Raw genomic sequence first — 22,485 nt, forward strand, 5'->3', positions numbered from 1 at the left:
GTTCAGGACCCTCTGCCTAGGGAATGGTGCTACTCCCAGTGGGCCAGAATGTCCACATAGATTAACCTAATTAAGACAACTCCCATAGACTAGCCCAGTGTAGATAATCCCTCATTGAGATTCCTCCTCAGTGACTTTGGATTTTGTCAAGTTGACAACTCTAGAAGCAAGAAGCAAAACACCACACCTAGAAAGCATTAGGCAAAATAATGCCACATTTTAACGATAATACATTTAGTATTCTTTTTCTTTTATCTTAAAATTTTTAAATCAGAAATATATTTTGGAAGTTATTATTAGAGGAAAAAAAAAGTCTTGACTTCCAGTTTGGACCTTCTAGAAATTCCATGGGCTCCCAAATCCTTCAGATAACCCGCTTCAGTCCTCTAGCTCCTCTGTGCTGGAGCCTGAGCATAACTGTGTACGCAAACTGAAATATTAAACGCATAACTTCTAATTTTAGTTCATTCAGATTTCTAAACCAGCCAGGAGCCTTCTGGTTTAGGTGGTGACATAGTTTACATTTTGTTCGCTTAAGTTGAAAAAGAGGCCAACATTTCACTAAACAGAAAAAAAAAGAATAAGAAAAGAAAAAGGGAGAGACACAATTCAAAATATAACCTAGCATTTGAGAAGTAAGTCTTTTTGTCCTACAAAAAGGAGAAATACAAGTTACTAGGAAAGATATACTACTAGGCCTAACCTGGAACTGCAGAGAGGATTTCTCTGGGTTTCATGGGTGAACCAGATAGACCTCGTATTTATTCGTCTCTGTAGGCTAGGAAGGGACTTTGCTCTGGAAGGGGTCTGGCCCGCAAGGGACCCGGAGAGCAGTTCAAATTGGAATTATTCAACCTTTATATTTATGCTGGGCTGTGGAGTGGAGGAAGTAGTGAGTAACTGTGTCTGGGCTGGATGAAGTTCTTAGTGAATGTGTATTGTTGGTAATGAACACGGCTATAACAAGGACCCCGAAGCCTCAGACTTAAGAGAGGCAAAGCCTTCCTCTGGTCCAGGTGTTAATGTTGTGTATGTAGGAACTATCAACCACAGCGTCTACTCTGGGATGACTTTAGTCTTAGATTGCTCCCTTACACTTATAGAGACCTCCACATTCACCTTCATCTAATAAGCTCATTCCCCCCATTCAGATGATTTCTAACCAGCTAAGTTTCAGGGTCCCAGAACCAGTGTCTAGTTTCACTGTATCCCAGGTTTTCTTTTTGTGCCTGTGTATCTGTTCTTTCTTCGTTTCCTTCTTGTCCCAGCCTGGTTTCCAGGACCAAACACTGTCAAGCCCACCACCAGACCTTCCTAACACCTTTTCTCCTAGTTAGCAGTCTCCAAGGTGTAGCTCATATCATGAATGCCACAGGTTAGAGCATGTCTTTAAAGCTACATATGCACGTTGATGATGCTGTCCATTAGTACAGACTCTGGCTCTTACTAGGCACCCATGCAATGCTTTTAATACAGACTCTGGCTCTTTCTAGGCATCTGTGCAATGCCCACAAATGGTGGCAGTCACCTGCTGGCAGCTTCCACCTTCCAGACACAGTCACAGGAGATCTGTTGCCTACTTTTCAGCTAAGAAGAGCAACAGTGGTACCGTTATCTTGAGTCTGATCATAAAGGGGCAAGAGTACTCTGGCCTTGACTGTTCATCAGTAATTCCAGGCCAAACACTTGGAAGTACCGTGTTCATTGAAGCCTCACAGGGAAGAGTACCGAGGGATCAATCAGTACAGGCCTTCAATGGGACACATGCCTTCAGCACATACCATGTGGGCAATGGGTCCTCCCTCTTTGAGAAGGACAAATTACTTTAAAAGTAAGTCAGGGACTGAACCAGAAATAGAACAATATTTATGTTTATATTTATGCTTAATCTCAATCTCCACCTAAATCATTCCTCTGGAGCAGGGAGTATCTGGAGGAAGGTTCTTCTAAAGCCAGTTTTTGCTATATAACCCACCAACAGGTTCCTAAATCAGTAACGTCTGTCCTTCCTACCAAGGTGTAGCCATCTAGTTCTTCTGATTACAGAGACCTTTGGTAAGGAAGAGTGCCAGACACTCATACCACTTTGAATAAATAGGACCGATTCAGCTGCTTCACTCCACCGAAAGACGTATGCAGGACAACCCCCTTCACGTGCCAGCCTTGACATTTAGCATGCCTGCCCCACACCAGAGCACAGCTGAATGTTGAAAGACGTAAGCCAGCTGGCACTGCTGCTCTTTGCCATGCTCAGCTCTGTCCGTAGAGCAGTGTTCAAAGCAGGTCCCAGCTCGCCTGGGAAGGTGTCCAGAGATTGTCTTTCTAGTATGACAAATGCACAGGCAAGGCTGACTTCCTCATCAATGTGCAGAAACAGTTATTCTGTCCACTTCCTTTGGGAGCTCACAAAAGTCTATTTTTTTTTTTTTAAATCACTTGCTTTAGGTCTTCCATTGTTGCTCTGTGGAGGTATAGTTTTCTCTTGTTTTGCTTGTTTGGTGTTTGGATTGGTTCAGCTACTTCTGCCCCAAAGCCCCAGGTAGCAGGTAGATCACAGTGATAGTGTGCTACAAGGGTGAACCGCCTCGGGAAGTAGGCCATAAAGAAAAGACAAGTGGAGTGATACTCCCCCAAACGGGACTGTGCTTTCTCAGTATGCCAATGGCTCTTCTGAGCATGTCCAACGGTGGCTCACTTAACTGCTAATTGTGTATTAGGATGCAGGCATCGGTATCAGCCTCTATGATACAAGCATTGGTAGCAGCCTCTTTGCATTGGGGAAGAACACATTATTTTGTCCAAAGTTATCCAGTGCAAGAGCCACAATCTTTTTGTTTTAATTCTCCCTTTTATTAAAAATATTCTTTTCTTATAAAATATATCCTGATTGGTTTCCCCTCCCTTTGCTCCTCCCAGTTCCTTCCTACCTCCTCTTCATCCAGACCTTTCTGTCTATCATTAGAAAAGAAAAGGCTTCTAAGGGAAAAACCCCAAACGTGAAAAAATAAAATGAAATAAGAGGAGAGGACAACCATCACATTGAAGTTGGACAAGGCAAACTGACAGAAGGAAAAGGGACCCAAGAGGAGACATGAGAATCAGAGACCCACTGGTTCATACACTCAGGAGTTCCCAGAAAACACCGAGCAGAAAGCTATAATATATACTCAGAGGACTGGGTGCAGACCCAGGTAGGCCCCATGCTTGCTGCTTCAGTCTCTGAGTTCATATGAGCTTTGATAAGCCATAGTCTTTTTTTTTCTGAACTCTTTTTTCCATTTTTTTTATTTTATATTTTATTTACATTTCAGATGCCATCCCCTTTCCCCATTTCCCCTCCCTAGAAAACCCCTATCCCATGTCCCCTTTTCCTTTTTGCTTTTATATAATTTTTTTAAAGTGTTAGTCAAAGGCTTTATACATTTGGTAATGTTCAATCAGAAGTGTAACCCAATACCCAACCTAGATATATCAACTGTCTTTGACTGGTGGAGACACATGGACATCTGCCTCCATGCCCCACCCCCTCTTTCTCTCTCTTATCACCTTGCTTCTCCTCTCCTTCATCTTCTCCTCTCCTTACTCCATCTCTTCCTCTCGGTACTCCTTCCCCCTTAGCTCCTCCTACATATCACCCTTCCTGTTAAAATAAAACTTTTCTCTCAAAATACAATTAGAGCATAATTATTCCTAATTATACCAGTGAGGTATAAGATAATCCTAATACCTAGTCCATCATTTTGTTGACTAACCAGAACCTCTGTCGTTTCTCCTAACTAAAACACTTAGTTTTGAACCTGGCTTTTTTCAAGCCACAGTCTTAACTCAGGCAGGCGGAGGCTCAGCTGTAACCTCAGTCTCCCCACTAACATCTTCTCTCCTCAAAGACTGCCATGACACTCACTGATTCATTCTCTATCAAAAACAGTAAACTCGGAGGCTACATACATAAAATAAAACACGCTCACATCACAATAGTTCACAAGCTTCCCCAATGGTTGTCTCTCTTTAAAACATCTAGAGTGGAGCTGTCTCTGTTTACTGCATATTTTGAGGCATACCTCACTCCTGATTAAAAGGCATTCCATGTGCCCTTACTTGCTCTTCGCTATGAACCGAGGGAGCACAAAGCAGTTCACAGAGTCAATGTTTGTGGTTGCCCTTTCTTGGAATGGGGCCAGCATCCTTGAGAACAAGTATCCAAGAGCAAAGCAGGCCAGACACTTAACGTTGCTGGCTTATTACAGACCCGGTCATTTGAAACACAGATATCTATTCCTCAAAAGACATAAGAGTAAACATACAAGACAATACCCCAGGGATCTGACTCGATGCACATCCCTAAATGGTTTGCTTTATGTCAACTGAAGCTCATCTAGATTGTAATTTGTCTAACCTTTCTCGCTTTATAGTCAATTAACTTCTTTTCTTCCTAAGGTGCTTAGCTGTGGAAATAGCATCCTGCCTTGCGTCTCAACCTTTGAGAAACTTAGAATCCATCCCCCTTAGAGGTCAAGATACTATGCCTTTAATAGAGACATTGCATTCTTTCCCCAAATCTATATGGTTTTATACTGTGTGTTTATTTCACTTTACTGATTTTCACTTTTTAAAAAGTAGGACTAATTTCCTTTTAATTTATCAATTTCTCTTTCTGTGCTGAAGAAAGTTACTACATAGGCAGAGTCTGGATTTATCTTACTTTCAGTCTTTTTTTTTTTTTTTTTTTAAAACTATTTCTATCTTCAATTGTAGTCTATTTTATTTTTCTTTAGAGTTGTCTGCTTTGTGGACTTGTGTCAAATATATACCACGCTATAGTCAGCTCACTATGAGAACTTGGCATCACAATGATAGGAGTTGGTGTTTATGGGTGCTTGTCATGGGAGCTACAGCTTATGGGTGCTTTACTGGGTCAAGAGCCAGTGCATAGCAAAGCTATGGGCAACATTTGAAAACCACAGTAAGCATCAAGCAGAGACTTTTAGTTTCCAGTCTGTGGATAGAGTTGAAGGATTCAGGAAGCTGGACAGTGCAGGAAATCATACACTGAGTTTCTTAAGCTTTCTTTAGCAGGTTCCACAACCATGAATGTAGATGAGGTGTCCTTCCTATAGCTAGTAGATGTCCCTGGGACTGTGTCCTCAACAAAAACTGTGTTTTCCGTGTCACACTACATTTTTGTACATATCACAAAACATCTCTGTCCACCCCTACTCTGCAGTTATGTGGATCTGAGCTCACTCTCAATTACACATAATTGCCATTCTTCTGTCCACTGACGTTCCTATGACCTCAGTGACCAACTCCCGGGCACCTCTGTGCATTGCAGTCATTCCGATACCTAACAGTAAAGTTGCAGGCTCTATGCTAGTGACCTAGCAATAGCCATTGCTTCTTAGGTTTTTCTATTTATGCTGGTTAGTGACAAAGAGATAAGAGATATGATTGGACCAGATCAGGACACAGGGTGGTTCTTAGTCTAACTAGAACTCAGCAGGCTGTGCCCTGGGATCTTTAAAAACTTTATAACCTAAGTTTCTATGTTTTAAAATCATCATATAATTAGTACATATTAAGCTACTACCATTTTGTGATCTGAACATGTCTATAGATATGTTTCACTATAATTGGCTTTCTTCACAATTTTCTATTATTTTATTCACACATTGGTAAATATTCTGAGAAGTGAGCTACAGGCTTTATCTGAATCCCATCTTAACATAAGGCCAGGAGCCTTGTGTGAAACACTAAGGAAGCAAATGGCTTTGGGGAATGAAATGCACTTTGATGCTAAGATGACCAGGTACCAAGTAGGAGGGAGATGGGCAGGCAAGCACAGGAGAAGCTATGCTTAGACTATGAGGAGCTCAGAGAGAGATGAGAAAGACATGCTGTTCAGCCCGATGGGGCTATGTGTCCCATCAATCAATTAGCATGACTCTCAAGTTCCCATTCACCAAACCCTTAGTGATACAATCTGCTCTTAAGAAAGAAGCCTGGAGGGCTGGGGACATAGGTAAGCAAAACTGATAGGGGCTGTGACTGGGGACAATGAGGGGCATAAATCGAAGGGGTGAAATTAAAGCAATCTGTCCTGTCATTTCTCACAAGTGGCAGATTTGCATTGTTTATATAAGACTGCAGATCCTTTAAAATGACAGACCGAATCCTTAAGGGATTTTAAGGCACGGAGAAGTAAATGACAGGTTTGTACATGGAATAAATGAGGTATCATAAATAGAAACAATTAAATTTTAGGAGTAGAGAGGGGAAGGGGGAGGGAGGGAGGGAAAGGGAGAAGGGAGAGAGAGAGAGAGAGAGAGAGAGAGAGAGAGAGAGAGAGAGAGACTGACTCTGACCAAGACATGGGAGAGACAGAAATAACCTAAAAAGGAAAGCTTAAAACATCTTCCCATGATAAAAATCTGCCTAGGTAGAAACTGCCACACCCTATGATTGGTCATAGAGAAGCCTGGTGCAAGTCACCAGGGCCATCAGCACCACAGCTCTGGATTTTTAGCCATTATGAGCAGAAGTACTTTCCACTGATGCTTCCAACTCCTTTACCTGTCACCTCATTTGTTTCACAGTGAAGAGGGAGGTGGGGGATTTTTCCACCACCCTCCATTCTGCAAGGGAAGGCCAAGGAGGGGTGTCATATAATAACAATTGTTCTTCACTGTTCAGAAAATGAATCTCTGTGAACTCCGAACAGCTGTGACTTCGAGTTTTGGTCAGTGGGAGGGTTAAGGGCAGAATTGCTAGAAGGGATGGGTGTTGGTGAGGAGGCTTGAGGTTAGATATGCAACAGACCAATCTCTAGTTTACAAACAGTGACAGTGTCAGCCATGAGCCAAGGACCAGGGAGGATGCAACAGTGTCCAGGTCCCCAGCCATCAGCGTCAGTTGTAACCCAGGTTCTTTTTCTCTTGCCCACATTCTCCATTATATAAACATCCTAGCAGCCTACGCTTTGCCTTGCGGAGCCAAGTAACGTGGAGAATTCTTTCGGAGAGACTGGAGTAGCAAAATCCTATTTGCTGCCAGAGTTGAGGGAATGCTTCATCACACATCAAAAGTAATGATTGTTCTCCAGGTGGTTTGCATTACTGACTTTATATTGGCTCCTGCATTTGGACTCTACAAATAGACAGTTAATACATAACCAAAAGAAAGGTGAAGGACACACAACTTTCAAGCCATAATATTCTCATATTCATCTGTCCCCCACCCCAGCCATCAAACTCTAGATTTCATGAAAATCAAAGAGGAAATCCAGGAAGATGGTAGTGTTTAATGGTAGCCTTACATTCAAGAAAAAAAAAAAAAAAAAAAAAAAAAAAAAAAAAAAAAAAAAAAAACCAAGCCACAATCCAAATGTTGTTGTATTAATAATAAAAAAGTTACAATTATGAAGAAATAGTTTTTTTTCTTTCTTTTATTAAGTTAGTCAACTCTAGTTGGGCATCTTATACTTGTATATCTTATATCCTTGGCCTCCTTTTATAATAACTATAGCTTGTTATTTGGATAATTTAGAAAGTTTGGTTGCTTTACTTAAGGCATTGTATTTTGTTTGCAAGCAGTAATAACATTGTAAAATTTTAAAGTAACTTGTTTTCTGTACCCTGCTTTAGTAATTAAGTATTGTTATATTAATTAACAATTTAACATTGTCCAACCTCTCCCTGTCATGGGCAATATTACTTAGATTAACAGAAAAAAAAACCCCGTTGATTTAGGATATGGCGATTCACACCTATAACCTCAGCCTTGGAGAGCTGAGGAAGGAGGCAAGTCTGGGATACATTGTGAGACCTTGGCCTCAAAGATAATATACAAATAGCACTCATTCCAACAAACAGCCTACCATGGTATGGAACATTTGTGTTTATCTTCATAACTGCCTTATCACAGTCACACATCTTACATTCCCATTCCTCAAGCTCTTGAGGCAGTTATTTGATCTTAAGCGACCTTTTGTCAAGAACGTAGTCCAGAAACATGGATCAACCTTTGGAGGCGTGTCTAAGACAGTTAACCATTCCTGGAGTCTGTCCAGGATTCAGAAAAGAACCCGATCAACAACAACAACGACAACAACGACGACGACGACGACATCACAAAAACATACTCTTTGACCCATCCACGTGGATGGCATAATAAAGCCCACTAAGGATACAAACAGGGATAGAAGGCAAATTGCAATGACGCTCTCCTCTGAGTCACTCCCCATCTCAGTGAGATGCTATCTGCTCTCAGTTTCTGAATATTCCTCCTATCCAGAATCAGGCGGAGAACTCCTTTTCTCACTGGAGTCCTTCAAACACAGCACTGCCATTTGGTGCCTGCAATGGGAGCCCTAGAACACTTGAATTGCACCAATGTACGGATGTTTTATTGCAGTTCAAACAGCTGCTTCGGGCACACCTGGTACCCTCTTGAAACTCAGAGCTTCTGCTGGAGGAAACACGAGCTGACTGATGTTGGGCGGGACTCCCACTGACCCACACACCCTGCCAGGCCCCTAGCCTGCACCAGTCAGGTCAGGCCACCTCAGGCCAGACCTGCTCAGATGACCCTAGATAGACCACGCTGCAGGCTCCTGCCTGTAGTTCGTCATCTCCACCGCTGACACCCCAAAGGACCTTGCTTTTCTTCTCAAGGTTAAACAAAACAAAACAAGACAAAAGTTAAAAAAAAAAAACCTAGCTAGAAAAAAAATCAAACAAATAACAATAATAAGAGGAAATAAAATAAAAAGATCCCCCCAACCTCCCGCCGCAAACATTGAGAATCAGAGATTGTAATATTCCAGCTGATGAGCCCGTTAATTTCGAGAGTTAATGACAATCTGCGCATTCAAAGGCTTTCTGACTAATTCCTGGCTGTCTCCCATGCCCCTCACCTGCCAGCCGCCTCTCTCTGGTGTTTTTCCAGATAGCATCCAGCGCCCTGGCGGTGGAATCCCTGATGTGGTCGCTGAAGGACCTCCGCAGCGGGCCTCTCAGGGGCCGAGCCATCACGTGGCCCTCGGGGTCCCCCATCTACCCTCGAGTGACTTCGGGCGGATCCCCAGGACACTCGTCCTTCCCCGGCGCTCAGGACGCAGGCATTGCGGCCGGCGCTGCGGCCTCAGGACGCCGCTGCAGGCGGCCTCTTGGCCCGTAGCCCAGCGCGCGCCGCGGCCACATCTGGAAAGGCTTAGGGCCAGCGGCTCCCGCGCCCGCTATCGGGATGCGCCTGGTGTAACCCAATCACCTCGCTCGCTTTGCCGCACCGCGTCCCGGAGATGTGAGCCCAACCTCTCCTTCCCGCGACGGAGCAGAGAGTGGAGCAGGTAGCACTGTCATTTAGGTTTCTTCTCACCAGAGCAGCGTCTGATCTGCGCCCGCAGGTTTTAGATCCGGCCGGTTGTGAGACCAACGTTCATTTTAAGTTGAGGTTACATGGCAGAAGAGACATGGCTGTTCTGTTTCTTAAACAGGAGCTTGAGTTTGTAAAATAAAATAGTTACCAGCTTCCTGCATTTCCTCTTTATACGGCTCCTTTACAGTCAGTGATTTATTCTGATAAACCCAGGCTTCACTTAGAAATTAGATTCCAATATGCCCAGGTTTTACGAATCTATTTTCCCAGTAAACAGCTGATTATTTGTTATGCCTCAAACACTCACCTCAGAAGATTTTTTTTTTTTTTTTTTTTTTTTTTTTTTTTTTTTTTTTTTTTTTTTTTTTTTTTTTTTTTTGTGAGTACCAGGCAGTTCTTGTACACTTTGGGGAATGAAATGTGAGCCAACTGCTTCTTTTACAAGACATGTTGTGTTTCTAAAACGCTAATCATCCACTTCTATGCCCACGAGTTTGGCAGGTTTTCTGACTTCTAGTGTCTCCTTTCTCACTGTCCCTCGGATTCCACATCATAACTTTCAAGGATTGGAGGGAAGCCTAGTACTGGCATGAGACAGTATCAAGGGGCCAGCCAGTTCACAACCTTTGTGGGAAGAGATGACTCTGCAAAAGCAGCGTGCACATTGTCAGGTGCTGTGCAAATGCTAATTGTTACCGTAATTGTTGGAAGTCAAGAAGGCAAATTGCAACCCACGCTGATCTCCCGCTGCTTTATGTTTATGCAAAGCGGATCCACTTTTTCCGTATACCTTTGACAACTTAACCATAGAAAAGACTTATGCAAACAGCGAGAGTGCTCAGAAGTAGTAATGAACATAATGAACTGTAGTAGCTACAGCTTTAAATAACCCATATGTCCCGAGATTTACTGGTCCCAACTTATCAGTGTTCGCAGGGCTCCTACATCGGACTGTTTTGATTGCTATAATGAAATACTTGAGGCTGCTTAGTTACACAGACGTTTATTTAGCTTATGATTTTGAAGGACACTTTCAAATGGCCATATTAGCTTAGCCTCTTTTAAGGGTCTAACGGGAGGTGGCATCATTGCAGTAGTGTGTGGGGGTGGGGGTGGAGGAAATGATCTTTGTGCCAAATAGGAAGGGAGAGAGTGAGTCTGGGTCAAGTTCACTCTTAAAACAATTCACTCTTGACAGGACTCATTCTGGATCCCCTTCGAGTTAATTCAATCCAAGATCATTTCCCCAGAGACCTCAGATTGCCCACTGGGCCCAAGCACTTCCACAATCCTCCCATTTTACTGGGGCTTAAGCTCCCAACATGTTTTCATCCTTAGAGTGGGGGTGGGGGTGGGGGTGGGGGTGGGGGTGGGGGTGGGGGTGGGGGTGGGGGAGAGAACATCTTCAAATTATTTTTAAACCAAAGCTTCTTGCATATTAAGCATGTTCTTCTCCGTTCCCGGTTCTATAGGTTTTCACTGGACTAGGCATGAGTTAGCGGGCACCGCTAAGGTTGAGAGGACCCTTCCTGCTAAACAATAAATCTCTATGTTCAGCGAGGCCCTGGGCTCAGTTGCCAGCACTGCAAAGAAGAAAACAAAAACAAGCAAACACCCCCCCCCCAACCCCATAGAAAGTGTCTACCTACTTATTAGCTGGTTCTGTTTTAAAACAAGTCCCTTTACTCCTGGAGGTATCACCATCCCAGATTGCAAGACGAATTTACAGAACTGTAGTGATAGAACCAGCATGCTATTGCACAAACGCAGTCACACTGATCAATGGAAGGGAAGTGAAGACCTAGACATAACCCCACATAGTTACACACACCTGATTTTTGAAAAAGATGGAAAAAATACACACTGGAGAAAATAGAAAGTAGCTTCTTCAGTAAGTAGTGTTGGTAGAGGAATGAAAATAGATCCACATCTATCACCCTGTACAGAACTCAAATACAAATGGATCAAGGACCTCCTCAACATCAGATCAGCTACCCTGAATCTGACGGAAGAGGAAGTAAGGTTTAGGCTTGACATTATTGGCACAAGAAAGGACTTTCTGAACAGGACCCTGCTAATGCAGGCATTAAGACCAACAAATGGGACCTCGTGAAGCTAGAGTTTCTGTACAACAAAGGACACCATTGTCTGAGCAAAGCAGTAGCCTACAGAATGAGAAAGCCTTCACCAATGATACATGGGTCGGCGAATTAGAACATATAAGGAACTAAAGAAACAGCATCACAAAATGAATGACACAATTAAAATGGAACACAGAACTAGACAGAGCATTCTCAAAAGATGAAACACAAATGGCTGAGAAACACATAAAAATTGTCAACATCGTTAGCTATCAAGAGAATGACTTCGAGATTTTATTTTACCCCAGTCACAATAGCCAAGATAAATAAATCAGCACATGCTGGCAAATGATGGGGGGAGGATGCAGGAGAGGGAACACATATTCATTCATGGTGGGAGTACGAACTGGTACAGCTAGAATGGAAAGCAGTGTGGAGGTTTCTCAGGAAGATGAGCTCCTGCTATACCACTTTTTGGACATATAGCAAAAGTAGTAACTTCCCCCCTAGACCCACAGCCTACCTAGTATCATGTTCTTGGCTGCTTTAACAGTGCCAGATATTGGCTCTATCTCATGGAATAGGTATTAAATGCAATGAAAAAGTTGTTGGTTGATTCCATAATGTTTATGCCACTATTACAACCAATATATCTCATAGGCAGGTTGCTGTTGTAGGTCACAAGGTTCATAGCTGGGTGACGTTGATGATTACATTTTCTCCTCTGGTCACAAGCATAGATCTGTCTTCCAACACCATGAACAACAGTCAGTAGAGGGTGAATTTTCTACTTGGAAACCATCTAAATTTCTCTACATTTGATGATGTACAAACACAGTATCTTCAGCCATAAAGCCTTAATACAACATTGCAGAGAGTAACAAATAGCCTTTGCACTCCGGATCTTACTACAAAGATACTTGTTCATCCATGTGTATTGCTGTCTACATTTGTAAAGTTTACTCATAATAGAAAGAAATTGGAAGCAGTCTATGTGTTCATCAACAGAGCAATGGGTAATTCACACATGGACTATTATTCAGCTATTAAGAAAATGAGAATTTCAGGTAAGTCAATAGAACTGAATAGTCATCTTGAGGTCAGTAACCCAGACTCAGAAAGACAAGGACAGTGTGTTTGCTCTTATATGTGGATGTTGGCTTTTAGAGATGGGTGTTTAAATTAAAAGAGTCATGGAGGTTAGGTAGCTGGTAAAGGACTAGAGGGGAAACGAGGCTCTTCCAAGGAAGGAGATATAGAATATAGTGTTATCAAGAGATAAAGGGGCAACTAGAAGAGGAGGATTCCATGGGGAGGAGGATGGGAGGGCGGGGTGAAGGAGGGAATGTGAAGAGGGACATCAAACACTAAAGCAATTTAAAAAGCTAGAAAAAGCATGACTGTAGATGTTTCCTAACATATACGTATATTTGAAAGGAATGTTTAAAGTATCAGCATATAATGGAGGAGATCATACCCCAACTAGGCATCATATACTTACCAAATAAAACTCTCAGTTCCGGAAATGAAATACACCTTTTTGAGTTGTTGCCCAAAGGGGATTTAGAGCTCATTCGCCCAAACATTACAGGTTATTGACAAGGCTATTTGTGACTCTCCATGACGTTATGGTAAGGCTATATTGCTGAAGATACTGTGTTTGTATATCATCAAACATGGACAGAGTGAGATGGTTTTCAAGTAGAAAATTCATCCCTACTGACTATTGTTTCATGGTGTTGGAAGATAAGTCTATGCTTGCTACCAGAGGAGAAAATGTAATCACCAACGTCTCCCGGCTATGAGCCTTGTAACCTACGATAGCAACCTGCCTATGAATCATACTGGTGCAACCTTTAATACAGTTCCTCATGTTGTGGTGACCCCCAACCATAAAATTCGTTTCATTACTGCTGTAATGTTGCTACTGTGATGGATTGTAATATACACATCTGTTTTCTTAGGCAACCCCTGTGAAAGGGTTGTTTGACACCCAAAGGGGATGAGAACCACTGGCTTTGAGGATAACAATATCCTAAACTTGCTTGTTACATACAGATAGAGTTTTCTTTAATGTTTTTATTTTTCCCTGAGTATTTTTTAAAAAGATTTTAGTTATTTTATATATATGACAAGTACACTGCAGCTGCCTTCAGACATGGCAGAAGAGGGCATCGGATCCCATTACAGATGGTTGTGAGCCACCATGTGGTTGCTGGGAATTGAACTCAGGAAGAGCAGTCAGTGCTTTTAACCGCTGAGCCATCTCTCCAACCCTCTTGAGTATTTTTTACTCTCAATTGGATGACTATTTGGCTTTGAAACCCAGAAGAGTGACACAGGTCATTTATATAATTATCCAGTGGTATGTTTCTGGAGAAGATATTAGTCAGTAGTCTAGAAAGTATATATGTGTGTGTGTGTATATATATATATATATATATATATATATATATATACACACACACATACACACACACACACACACACACACCACACACACACACACACACACACACACACACACACATATAACAGGACCCTGTATCATTTTGAAATCTGAGCGACAGCTACTGACTAGGGTAGAGATAGATGTACAGGGACCTTCAGGAGCTGGAGCAAGTTAACCTTCTACAGTGGTGACTTGTATCCTTATTGATAGTCCGTTGCCATTATCTGGTAAGAAGTCTTTCTATAGCTAAGCAGAGAAAGGAAAGAAGAGCAATGAAGGCAATGACACTTCCCCTTCTAGGCTTATGTAGCAACCCAAGTCCCATTGTAGCACTGTTAGTGGTTACTATCTCCTTGGAGGAGACTAGGAAACAGCAGCTCCGAGAGAAGAAATGTGAGGATGGTCCAACTGCAGATAGTGGGTCTAGGATTCATACTCAGTACTGTTTGCCTCCAAGGTGTATTAGCCTCCTCAATAACTTGATTGGCCTTGAATTAATAGTGACAACGATCCATTAATAACCTAGGTTTAGTTGGTATTAGGCTAAGGAATAAAATTTCCTAATCTCAGCCAAATGAAATAACTAGTTAGATCTGGAGTGGGGAAGTAACCTGAACCTGCAGTGGGGCCTTGGGTGATCTTAGCTATGAAAATTGAAGGGCAACAATTAAGTATAACCTGGCCCAGTTCAGTGTCCTCTATGGAAAACACTGGGTCTCATCTCTAAATGAGAACAAGCTCAGCCCAACACCTTAGTAACTCAGCTCTCTAGGTTAGCCCTCTGGAGCTCATGTCAGAAGGATCAGAAAAGAACACAATTCATTCTTAGTATAAGTTCCATGAAGTAGAGTGATCTGTAGAGCGAATCTAACAGATTCAAAAACACATTATACACTTATTTATTTTAGTGTGTGCATGAGTGTGTGTGTGTGTGTGTGTGTGTGTGTGTATGCATGTGATGTGACATTTTTGTAGAGATCAAAGTATAACATGCTGGAGTTGATTCTTTCCTTCTACCACGTGGGACCTCAATACAGAACTCAGGTTGTCAGGCTTGGTGGCAAGCATGTTGACCCACTGAGTTATTTCACTAAGCTTCTATCTGAGAAGTTTTAACAAAATAAGTTATTAAGAGGAGCATAACTGTTATTAACAGCTTGAGGAATGAGGGTGTATAATAATGTCTTTTCCCCTCCCTCTCTCCCTCCCTCTTTCCCTTCCTCCCTCCCTCCTTCTCTCTGTCTGTGTTATGTCAATCTCATTGCTATCTTGCTCAGGTTAACCTCAAACTCTTTATCCTCCTGTCTCAGCTTTTTTTTTTCTCCATTGCTGGAAATATAGGCATACTATCACATAAAAGTTTTTTAAGGCCAGATAAGTGTTTTAATCAAGATGAGCATTCATTGTTAATTTTATTATAGCCAAATGTAGAACTGGGATCTTGTATTCCTATTTCTGAAGATTTTGTTGTGAGGATATTTCAACTCTATGACTACATCTCATAATGATTTATATATCATAAATATAATACAAAAGCCATTTTAATTTAGACTCTTGCTCCAATTAACACAGCACACTGTAATTTGTATGCCAACTCATTTTAATTTAGAGCCCATTTAAACATTATTATTATCATTATTATTTTCTTTCTTATAGTCCACTAGAAGTTTCTCATCTCTGCAACCAGGTTCTGAACAAGAATCAACTGAAGGGAGGAGGTTTATTCTGGCTTACACATCAAAGGAATGCATTCCATCATGTGGCAAGCATGACTGTGGGAGGGGCTTGGTCCTCCACACCCACAAGGAAGGAGAAGGAAAAGGGAACTTCAGTTTATAGTAGTGTGTTTTTCTTTCTCCCCTTTTATTATTTGGGACCCAGTCTATGGAATTGTGGTAGTTCTTCACTCCTCACTCAATCCTCTTTAGAAGTGCACCTGCAAACACATACCAAGAGCACCCCCATTGATCTGGGTGTTTCTCAACCAAGTCAACATTGCAAATTAACCCAAGGCTATCCAGATAACAGTCATTTAGGAACTACAGTTTAGATTGTAATTCCTCAAGTTACGGTCTTCCAAATTTGAAATAACTCAGTTTTCATGTTTAGAAGAGGTGAGGACAGTCTGTCATAACATGTTCTGTGTCAGCTGGGCAAGTGGGAAAGCGGGAAATGCACCCATTGGTTCCCCAAGACCCCCTTGGAATTGTATGAGAAGTGATTTTACAGTTTTGCAGTTTCTTGTTTTTGTGATAAATCTAATGTCAGCCATAGTCAGAGCCCGTCTGGCCGGGCAAAGCTGTGATAACTTCCTGATCCCTGGGGAGCAGAGATTCTTATCTGTAGTTAAACCTAGAGAGTTTGATTTAAGTAGGTCCCTAATTGTTTCTATTTCAGACAGCTATCTTGCTTTACTAGCATATTATAGATCTTATCTAATTCTGTATAATTAATTAATTTGGTCTTCTAGCAGCAAACAAACTTTACAGTTTTATGGTGTTTCTAGGTCCTATTTTCTTGGGGTTTGTGACAGGGGCACTTTCTTTTCCAAAGCTGTGTAGCATGAATTAGCATGAATGTACTTTGATCTTATGATGCAACTTTCTCTCTCTCTCTCTCTCTCTCTCTCTCTCTCTCTCTCTCTCTCTGTGTGTGTGTGTGTCTCCCTCTCTCCCCCCTCCTCCCTCTCCCTTCCCCCACTCTGTTTGTGTGTGTGTGTGTGTGTATAAATCAACTGTAACATTTAGGACTGCCCAAAATGCTAGTTATGTGGTTCTAGATGATATAAATGATGACAGGAGGTGGAAAGATTTAAGATGATAGAAGGGAGCTTATTAAACCCTATCTGGTTAGCCCCTGTCAAGCCCTTGTAACTGGACACCCAGCTTAGTAAATGGCAATTCTTGGTCTAGTATACTAAGTATGCCTAAAGGACTGCAGCTCTACAGAAGGGGTTCTCCCTCGTATAGATATTCAAACGGCCAGGGCTCGGAGATTTTGCAGAAAGGAAGGAAACATCTTTTAGTGTGAAGAATGTTTATAATATGTGCCTTTATTTTAACAGCTAGCATGTGACATGCAGGATACACAGCAATGATGCCAGTTCTCACTAGTGAGATCATGATATGAACATTTGCTCTGACAAGTGGCAATTGCATATATATCTTGATCTGTTTCTGTATTTGGAGCAGTGGGGATTAGCTTCTCGATGAGAATTTCTTTGGTTATAAACATCATTGAATGTTCTTAACCCAGGAGAAAGGGGGAATGGTGATGTCTCCAGAATTTTTTTGTCATGACTTTCATAAGTCTAATTTCTACAAAAAGCAAAGATACCATAACATAACATAAAATAAGTCATACACTTACAATCTATGACATTTTTCTGCATATTCTCCTTGTTCTGGCCTTTTGCATAGCTACACAAGGCAGGACCCCTTCTGTGGAGTCACAGTCCTTTAGGTACACTAATGCTGGATCAAGCATGCCATTCACTAAGCTGGCTGTCCAGTTGCAGGGGCTGGGTCACTGACAGGGCCTTAGCAGGTTGTGTGTTCTATTCTGAGAAAGAAGCAAAAACACTCATGTCTTCAGTTTTATCTTCATATAAAATATACTCAGTGCAAGAAATATTTGTGAACAATTGCTAGATGCTAATACTTGTTAGTTTATAACAATTCTCACAGTGGACAACATGACTAAAGCAACAGCAATATCAAATGCACATTTGGTTGATTTTACACGCTCTATCATACTCATATAGGAATAACATAAAATTCAGAGCAAGTAGGAATTCATGCACTTCTTTATGTTAATGAGACTTACTGATTATAGCCATTTAATCATACATGTTAACACACTTAGCCAAGAACTTGAACACTGTCAGCACACAATGCCACAGTGTCTTCTAAAAAGCTGCTGCACTTTGACTTAGCTTCAGTGCATGAAGGAATCCTATTGATATACAAACACACATAATATTCATTCCCCTTGAAAACCTTAGAAAAACCTTAAGGTAGGTTAGCAGTGAAACTGAACAAAGTATATATGGAATACACACACACACACACACATATATATGTGTGTGTATATATATACATATATATATATACATACATATATATACATACATATATACATACATGTATATATACATACATACATACATACATATATACATATATACATATATACATATACATATACATATACATATACATATACATATACATATATATATATATATATATATATATATATACACAATCTGTGGGAGAAAGCTAAAAACAAGTAATTGACTCCTATTACTGTCTTAACCTCAATTGTTCACTGGTAGGAAGTTTTGGGCCATTGAAAAGGCCCAAACATGTCCTGATAGTCTTGAGGCAAAGGTAAGAGATCAGTTAGCATGTACAGGGTGAGTGACCAAAGATGAAAGAGCAGAGCAAATGGCCTCTGTGGCTCTGCAGAGAAGTTTGCCCTGCTTTTGGCTAAGTGTCAATCTGGTCCACTCATGAGAAGGACCTCTCTATGGCCAGTAAAGATCAATTAGGAGTCAGTAGGCAGATCCCTTCCTGAAGCTCCTGTCAGCTACTGTGAAGAGAACTCAGACACTTTGGGGCATTTGGTAAGAATCTCTAGACTAGTTGCACCTCAACAATGAGGCTGATGAGTCCCAGATTAAAGGCTCCTCTTGCTTTCACGAAAGAAGAATGGAAATACTAAAGATACAGGCAGAAACCATTAAAATTGAAAGCAGAGAAACAAGTTAGACTGTCCAAATCTAGTTCTTTGAAGAGATCAATGTAATTGATTTCTTCCTAGGTGAATTAGCCAGAAATAAAGAGGAGGTTCAGCAAGGTCACAGGATTAAAGTCTAAGATTAAAAACTAATTGTGTGTATTAACAATGAACATAAGACAAGAGAATTCCATCTGCAGCATGATAATGAATAAGGAAGTGTTAAACTTGACACTTATGTGAGAACAAATGCCCAGAAGTTATAAAACCTTGCAATGAGAAATGAATGACGATCTAACCAAAGGAGATATACCATGCTCATGGATTTAAGGGGGTCCTACTTCCTGGAAATAGTTTTCTCAAAGCTAATCAGTTGACAATACAAAAGCAACCAAAACCTGCTGGACAATTTTGTTTCTGTTTTATAACACATTGGTTCACAAATGTATGAATAATTAAGAAAGACATAAAGGGCCAAAGTGACTTTGAATAAGAGAAGAGCAATCTTGGAAGAGCTCCATTCTCTGACTTTCTGATGACCTGCAAGTAGTCATAGTCACGGTGATAACGACTTGGGGATGGAGCTGTAGACAATGGAACCAAACAGAAGATGCTCTTTTTTAAATTGAATATTTTATTTACATTTCAGATGTTGTCCCCTTTCCCCATCCCCCACCTCAGGAACCCCCAATCCCATCCCCCTCCTCCTGCTTCTATGAGGATGTGCCCGCACCCACCCACCCACTCCCAAATAGAAGGTTCTAAGAGCAGATCCATACTTCATAGTAAGTTGATGTTTTTTAAGTGCTATGATAATAATTTTCAACAAACTGTGCTAGGAGAATTAGATAAATGTTTCAAAAAAGAACCTCGACCCTTACCTCACAACTTAAACCAGTGGTTCTCAACCTGTGGGTCACAACCCACTTAGAGTCTAATGACCTTCTCACAGGGGTCACCTAAGACCATCAGAATACATGGTTATTTACATTATGAATCGTAACAATAGCAGAATTACACACTTGTGAAGTAGCAATGAAAACAACTTTATGGTTGGGTGTCACCACAACCTGAGCTACTATATTAGAGGGTCTCAGCATTAGGAAGGTTGAAGACCACTGCCTTATATAAATATAAAGACTAAATAAACATGAGAGACACATCTAAAGGCACCAGTAAATCCATAACAGTTAGGTCCTCTAACCATGTTTCAACAAAGGAGTAAAGAGATTCAATTGTCACATCATAAAAGAAGGTTCATGAGTGATGATAAATTCAGAAAAGGACGCTCAGCCATGTTGACCACAGGGAAAAGCAAAATAGAACTTTTCTTAGATGCACCGCCACCGAAATGAAAAAGAGGAACCACACTATGTGCTAGCATGTGGATATTTATAAATGTAATACATAAGTTTTATATATTGCTTATGGGATTGGAAAGTGGTTCAACTAATTTGTAGACACTTCAGAAGCTTTAATGTATATAAACCCATATTAAATACATAAAGTTAAATATATTCTGGTTAACTAATCGTACTCCCATATATATTATTCTAGAGAAATAAAAATATAGACTTATGTAAAAACTTGCATGAATATATGAATATCACCTCTTCTTGCTTGTAGACAATTATACAAAAGGCATAATTATAGGACAGAGACTAACACTGTGATTTCAGAAGGCTGGTGTGGCGTGTCGGTGGGGTGTCATAGAACTGAGAGGAGAATCTTAGTATCCAAACTAACTATCACTTACAATTCTCTAACAGAAGCTCGTCATCAGAACTGCACCACTGAAAGCCAGACACATGTACATCTTCCCAGGGACATGGATAGGAGGTGGTCTTTCCCTCACCAAGGAGGAAGTTGTCTGGCATAAGTATGTACATTATCCATAGTGTTGTGATAACTGGATTAAACTTTATTATAATAAGACATTATTATTATTACATATTAACAATAATATGCCACTATTAGGAAAACTTGAATTTTATCATGACAGATTCATTTCATATTGAATACTGATTATTATCAACATATGTAGTATAATAGAATACAAACATTTAAACTTAATAAAGGTAGGTTATTATTATACTGGGGTAAATGTTACTTGTGTGGATACATATTACATGTAAAAGAACATTTGAATAGACATTTGCTATCATTACCAACAACAGAATAGACAAGTTTTATAGTTACTTCTCAATAAAAATAACTCAAAATCTATTTCAAGTGTTTAAAAATAATGTAACCTTAAATATTTTAAATAGAAAGGTCATATTTTAAATAAGAGAAGCACAGGGGAAAAAAAGTGAAGCTCCTACTGTTCTGATGAGGAGAGAAAGCCAGAGGAGGAAAGAAAAACAAAGAAAAAAAAAAAGAAAGAAAGAAGTGAAGCATCAGGAGCCATTGGGCTACTTTGAATGGCTCAGGGAACAGTGGTCTCCTATGTCATAGGTAAGGGCACCCATAGTGCAGGTGGACCATGTATTGGCCAGAAGGGGACTTGTGGACTGTGAAGGGCAGCAGAGACTCCTCACAAGTATCCCTTCTGGAAAGATGCATTTTTTGGAAGGGGATGGAATCCCTTCATTAATAGTTATTAAAAAGCAAAACAAAACAAAAATCATGGTAGCCATTAAAGCAATTTGACGCCCACATGACTTTCTTGCCTCTTGAAGTAGGTCTTAGAAAGCCTTTCCCTACTGTCCCGGCTGCTTAGTTAGCTTAAGTTTCTTGCTCTATGAATCTCTTCAGTGTGTGGCCGTTGGCGGGTCTGGGTCTAGATAGTTGTCAGACATGAGCAGAGGAGAGCAGAGCCGTTGAGAGACGCCTTCGATTGCTCAATACTTTTCATATTTATTTGACGCTCATGGTAAAACAACTTCCAACTCGTACTTTCACAGGGCTTTTCTCTAATTTTAATTTACTATTACTATCTTTTCACAACTGCGCTGGCTAGTTTTATGTCAACTTGACACAAGCTATTAGTTATTTGAAAGGATGGGATCTAAGTTGAGAAAACACCTCCATGAGATCTACCAGTAGGCAAACGTGTAGGACATTTTCTTAATTAGTGATGGATGGGGGAAGGTCCAGCCTATTGTGGGCAGTGCCACCCCTGGGCTGGGGTCCTAGGTTCTATAAAAAAAACAAAGTAAACCATGGGGAGCAAGCCAGTAAACAGCACCCCTCCATGACCTCTGTATCAACTCCTGTCTTTAGCCTCTTGCCCTGCTTGACTTCCTGTCCTTTCTCCCTTCAGTGATGGACTATGAGGTGGAAGTGTAAGCCAGATAAACCCTTTCCTCTCCAACTTGCTTTCGGTCATGGTGTTTCAGCATAGCAGTAGTAACTCTAACTAAGACAATTATCCTTTAACATGGTCTGGGTGAAGAAAAAAAAAAAAGGTCCTTTGGGAAACCTCACTCTGAAGTATACCTATCAGGTACGAAGAGACAGTGATGTGAACAAGCATAGTTTTGTGAAGTTGTGAACAAGCCTTTGTGCTACAGTTAGGGTGGTGACTATCTGTCAAAGACCAGTATGTTAAGTTTGTTTCCCAGGGTGGCTCTGCTGAGAGGCAGAGGAGTCTCTAAGCGTTGGACCTACTGGGGAGGCTTTGTGTCATTACAGTTGTCCTTTTATGGAATTGTGATATTTATTCTGTTATTCCTTTTGTACTTCCTGGGTCACAGTGGGGACAGTTGTCCCCACTTACACACTCCCACCACAATATTACCTGTCACCACAGACCCTAATGACTGCTCATGTCCAACAACCACCAAAAACAGCAAGCGAAAATTTGTAGGTCAGTTGTTTTAGTATTGCGTTCCAGAA

At 41.0% G+C, this 22,485-nt stretch overlaps 1 protein-coding gene across 3 annotated transcripts in view; it reads right to left on the minus strand.

Moving 5' to 3' along the window:
- Dlc1 (DLC1 Rho GTPase activating protein) overlaps positions 1-22,485 on the minus strand; it is a 370,246-nt gene that overhangs the window by 160,727 nt on the left and 187,034 nt on the right. The window contains exon 1 of one of the 3 annotated variants that reach the window (XM_076914036.1): positions 8,912-9,387. The exons of the other annotated variants lie outside the window; for them this stretch is intronic. Coding sequence (XP_076770151.1) covers positions 8,912-9,050 — 139 coding nt within the window. The 5' untranslated portion in view covers positions 9,051-9,387. Of the gene's footprint in view, positions 1-8,911; positions 9,388-22,485 lie in introns of those variants that run through there. 3 annotated transcript variants of the gene reach the window in all.

This window comes from Arvicanthis niloticus, chromosome 16 (assembly GCF_011762505.2).
Source record: "Arvicanthis niloticus isolate mArvNil1 chromosome 16, mArvNil1.pat.X, whole genome shotgun sequence".
NCBI lineage: Eukaryota > Metazoa > Chordata > Mammalia > Rodentia > Muridae > Arvicanthis > Arvicanthis niloticus.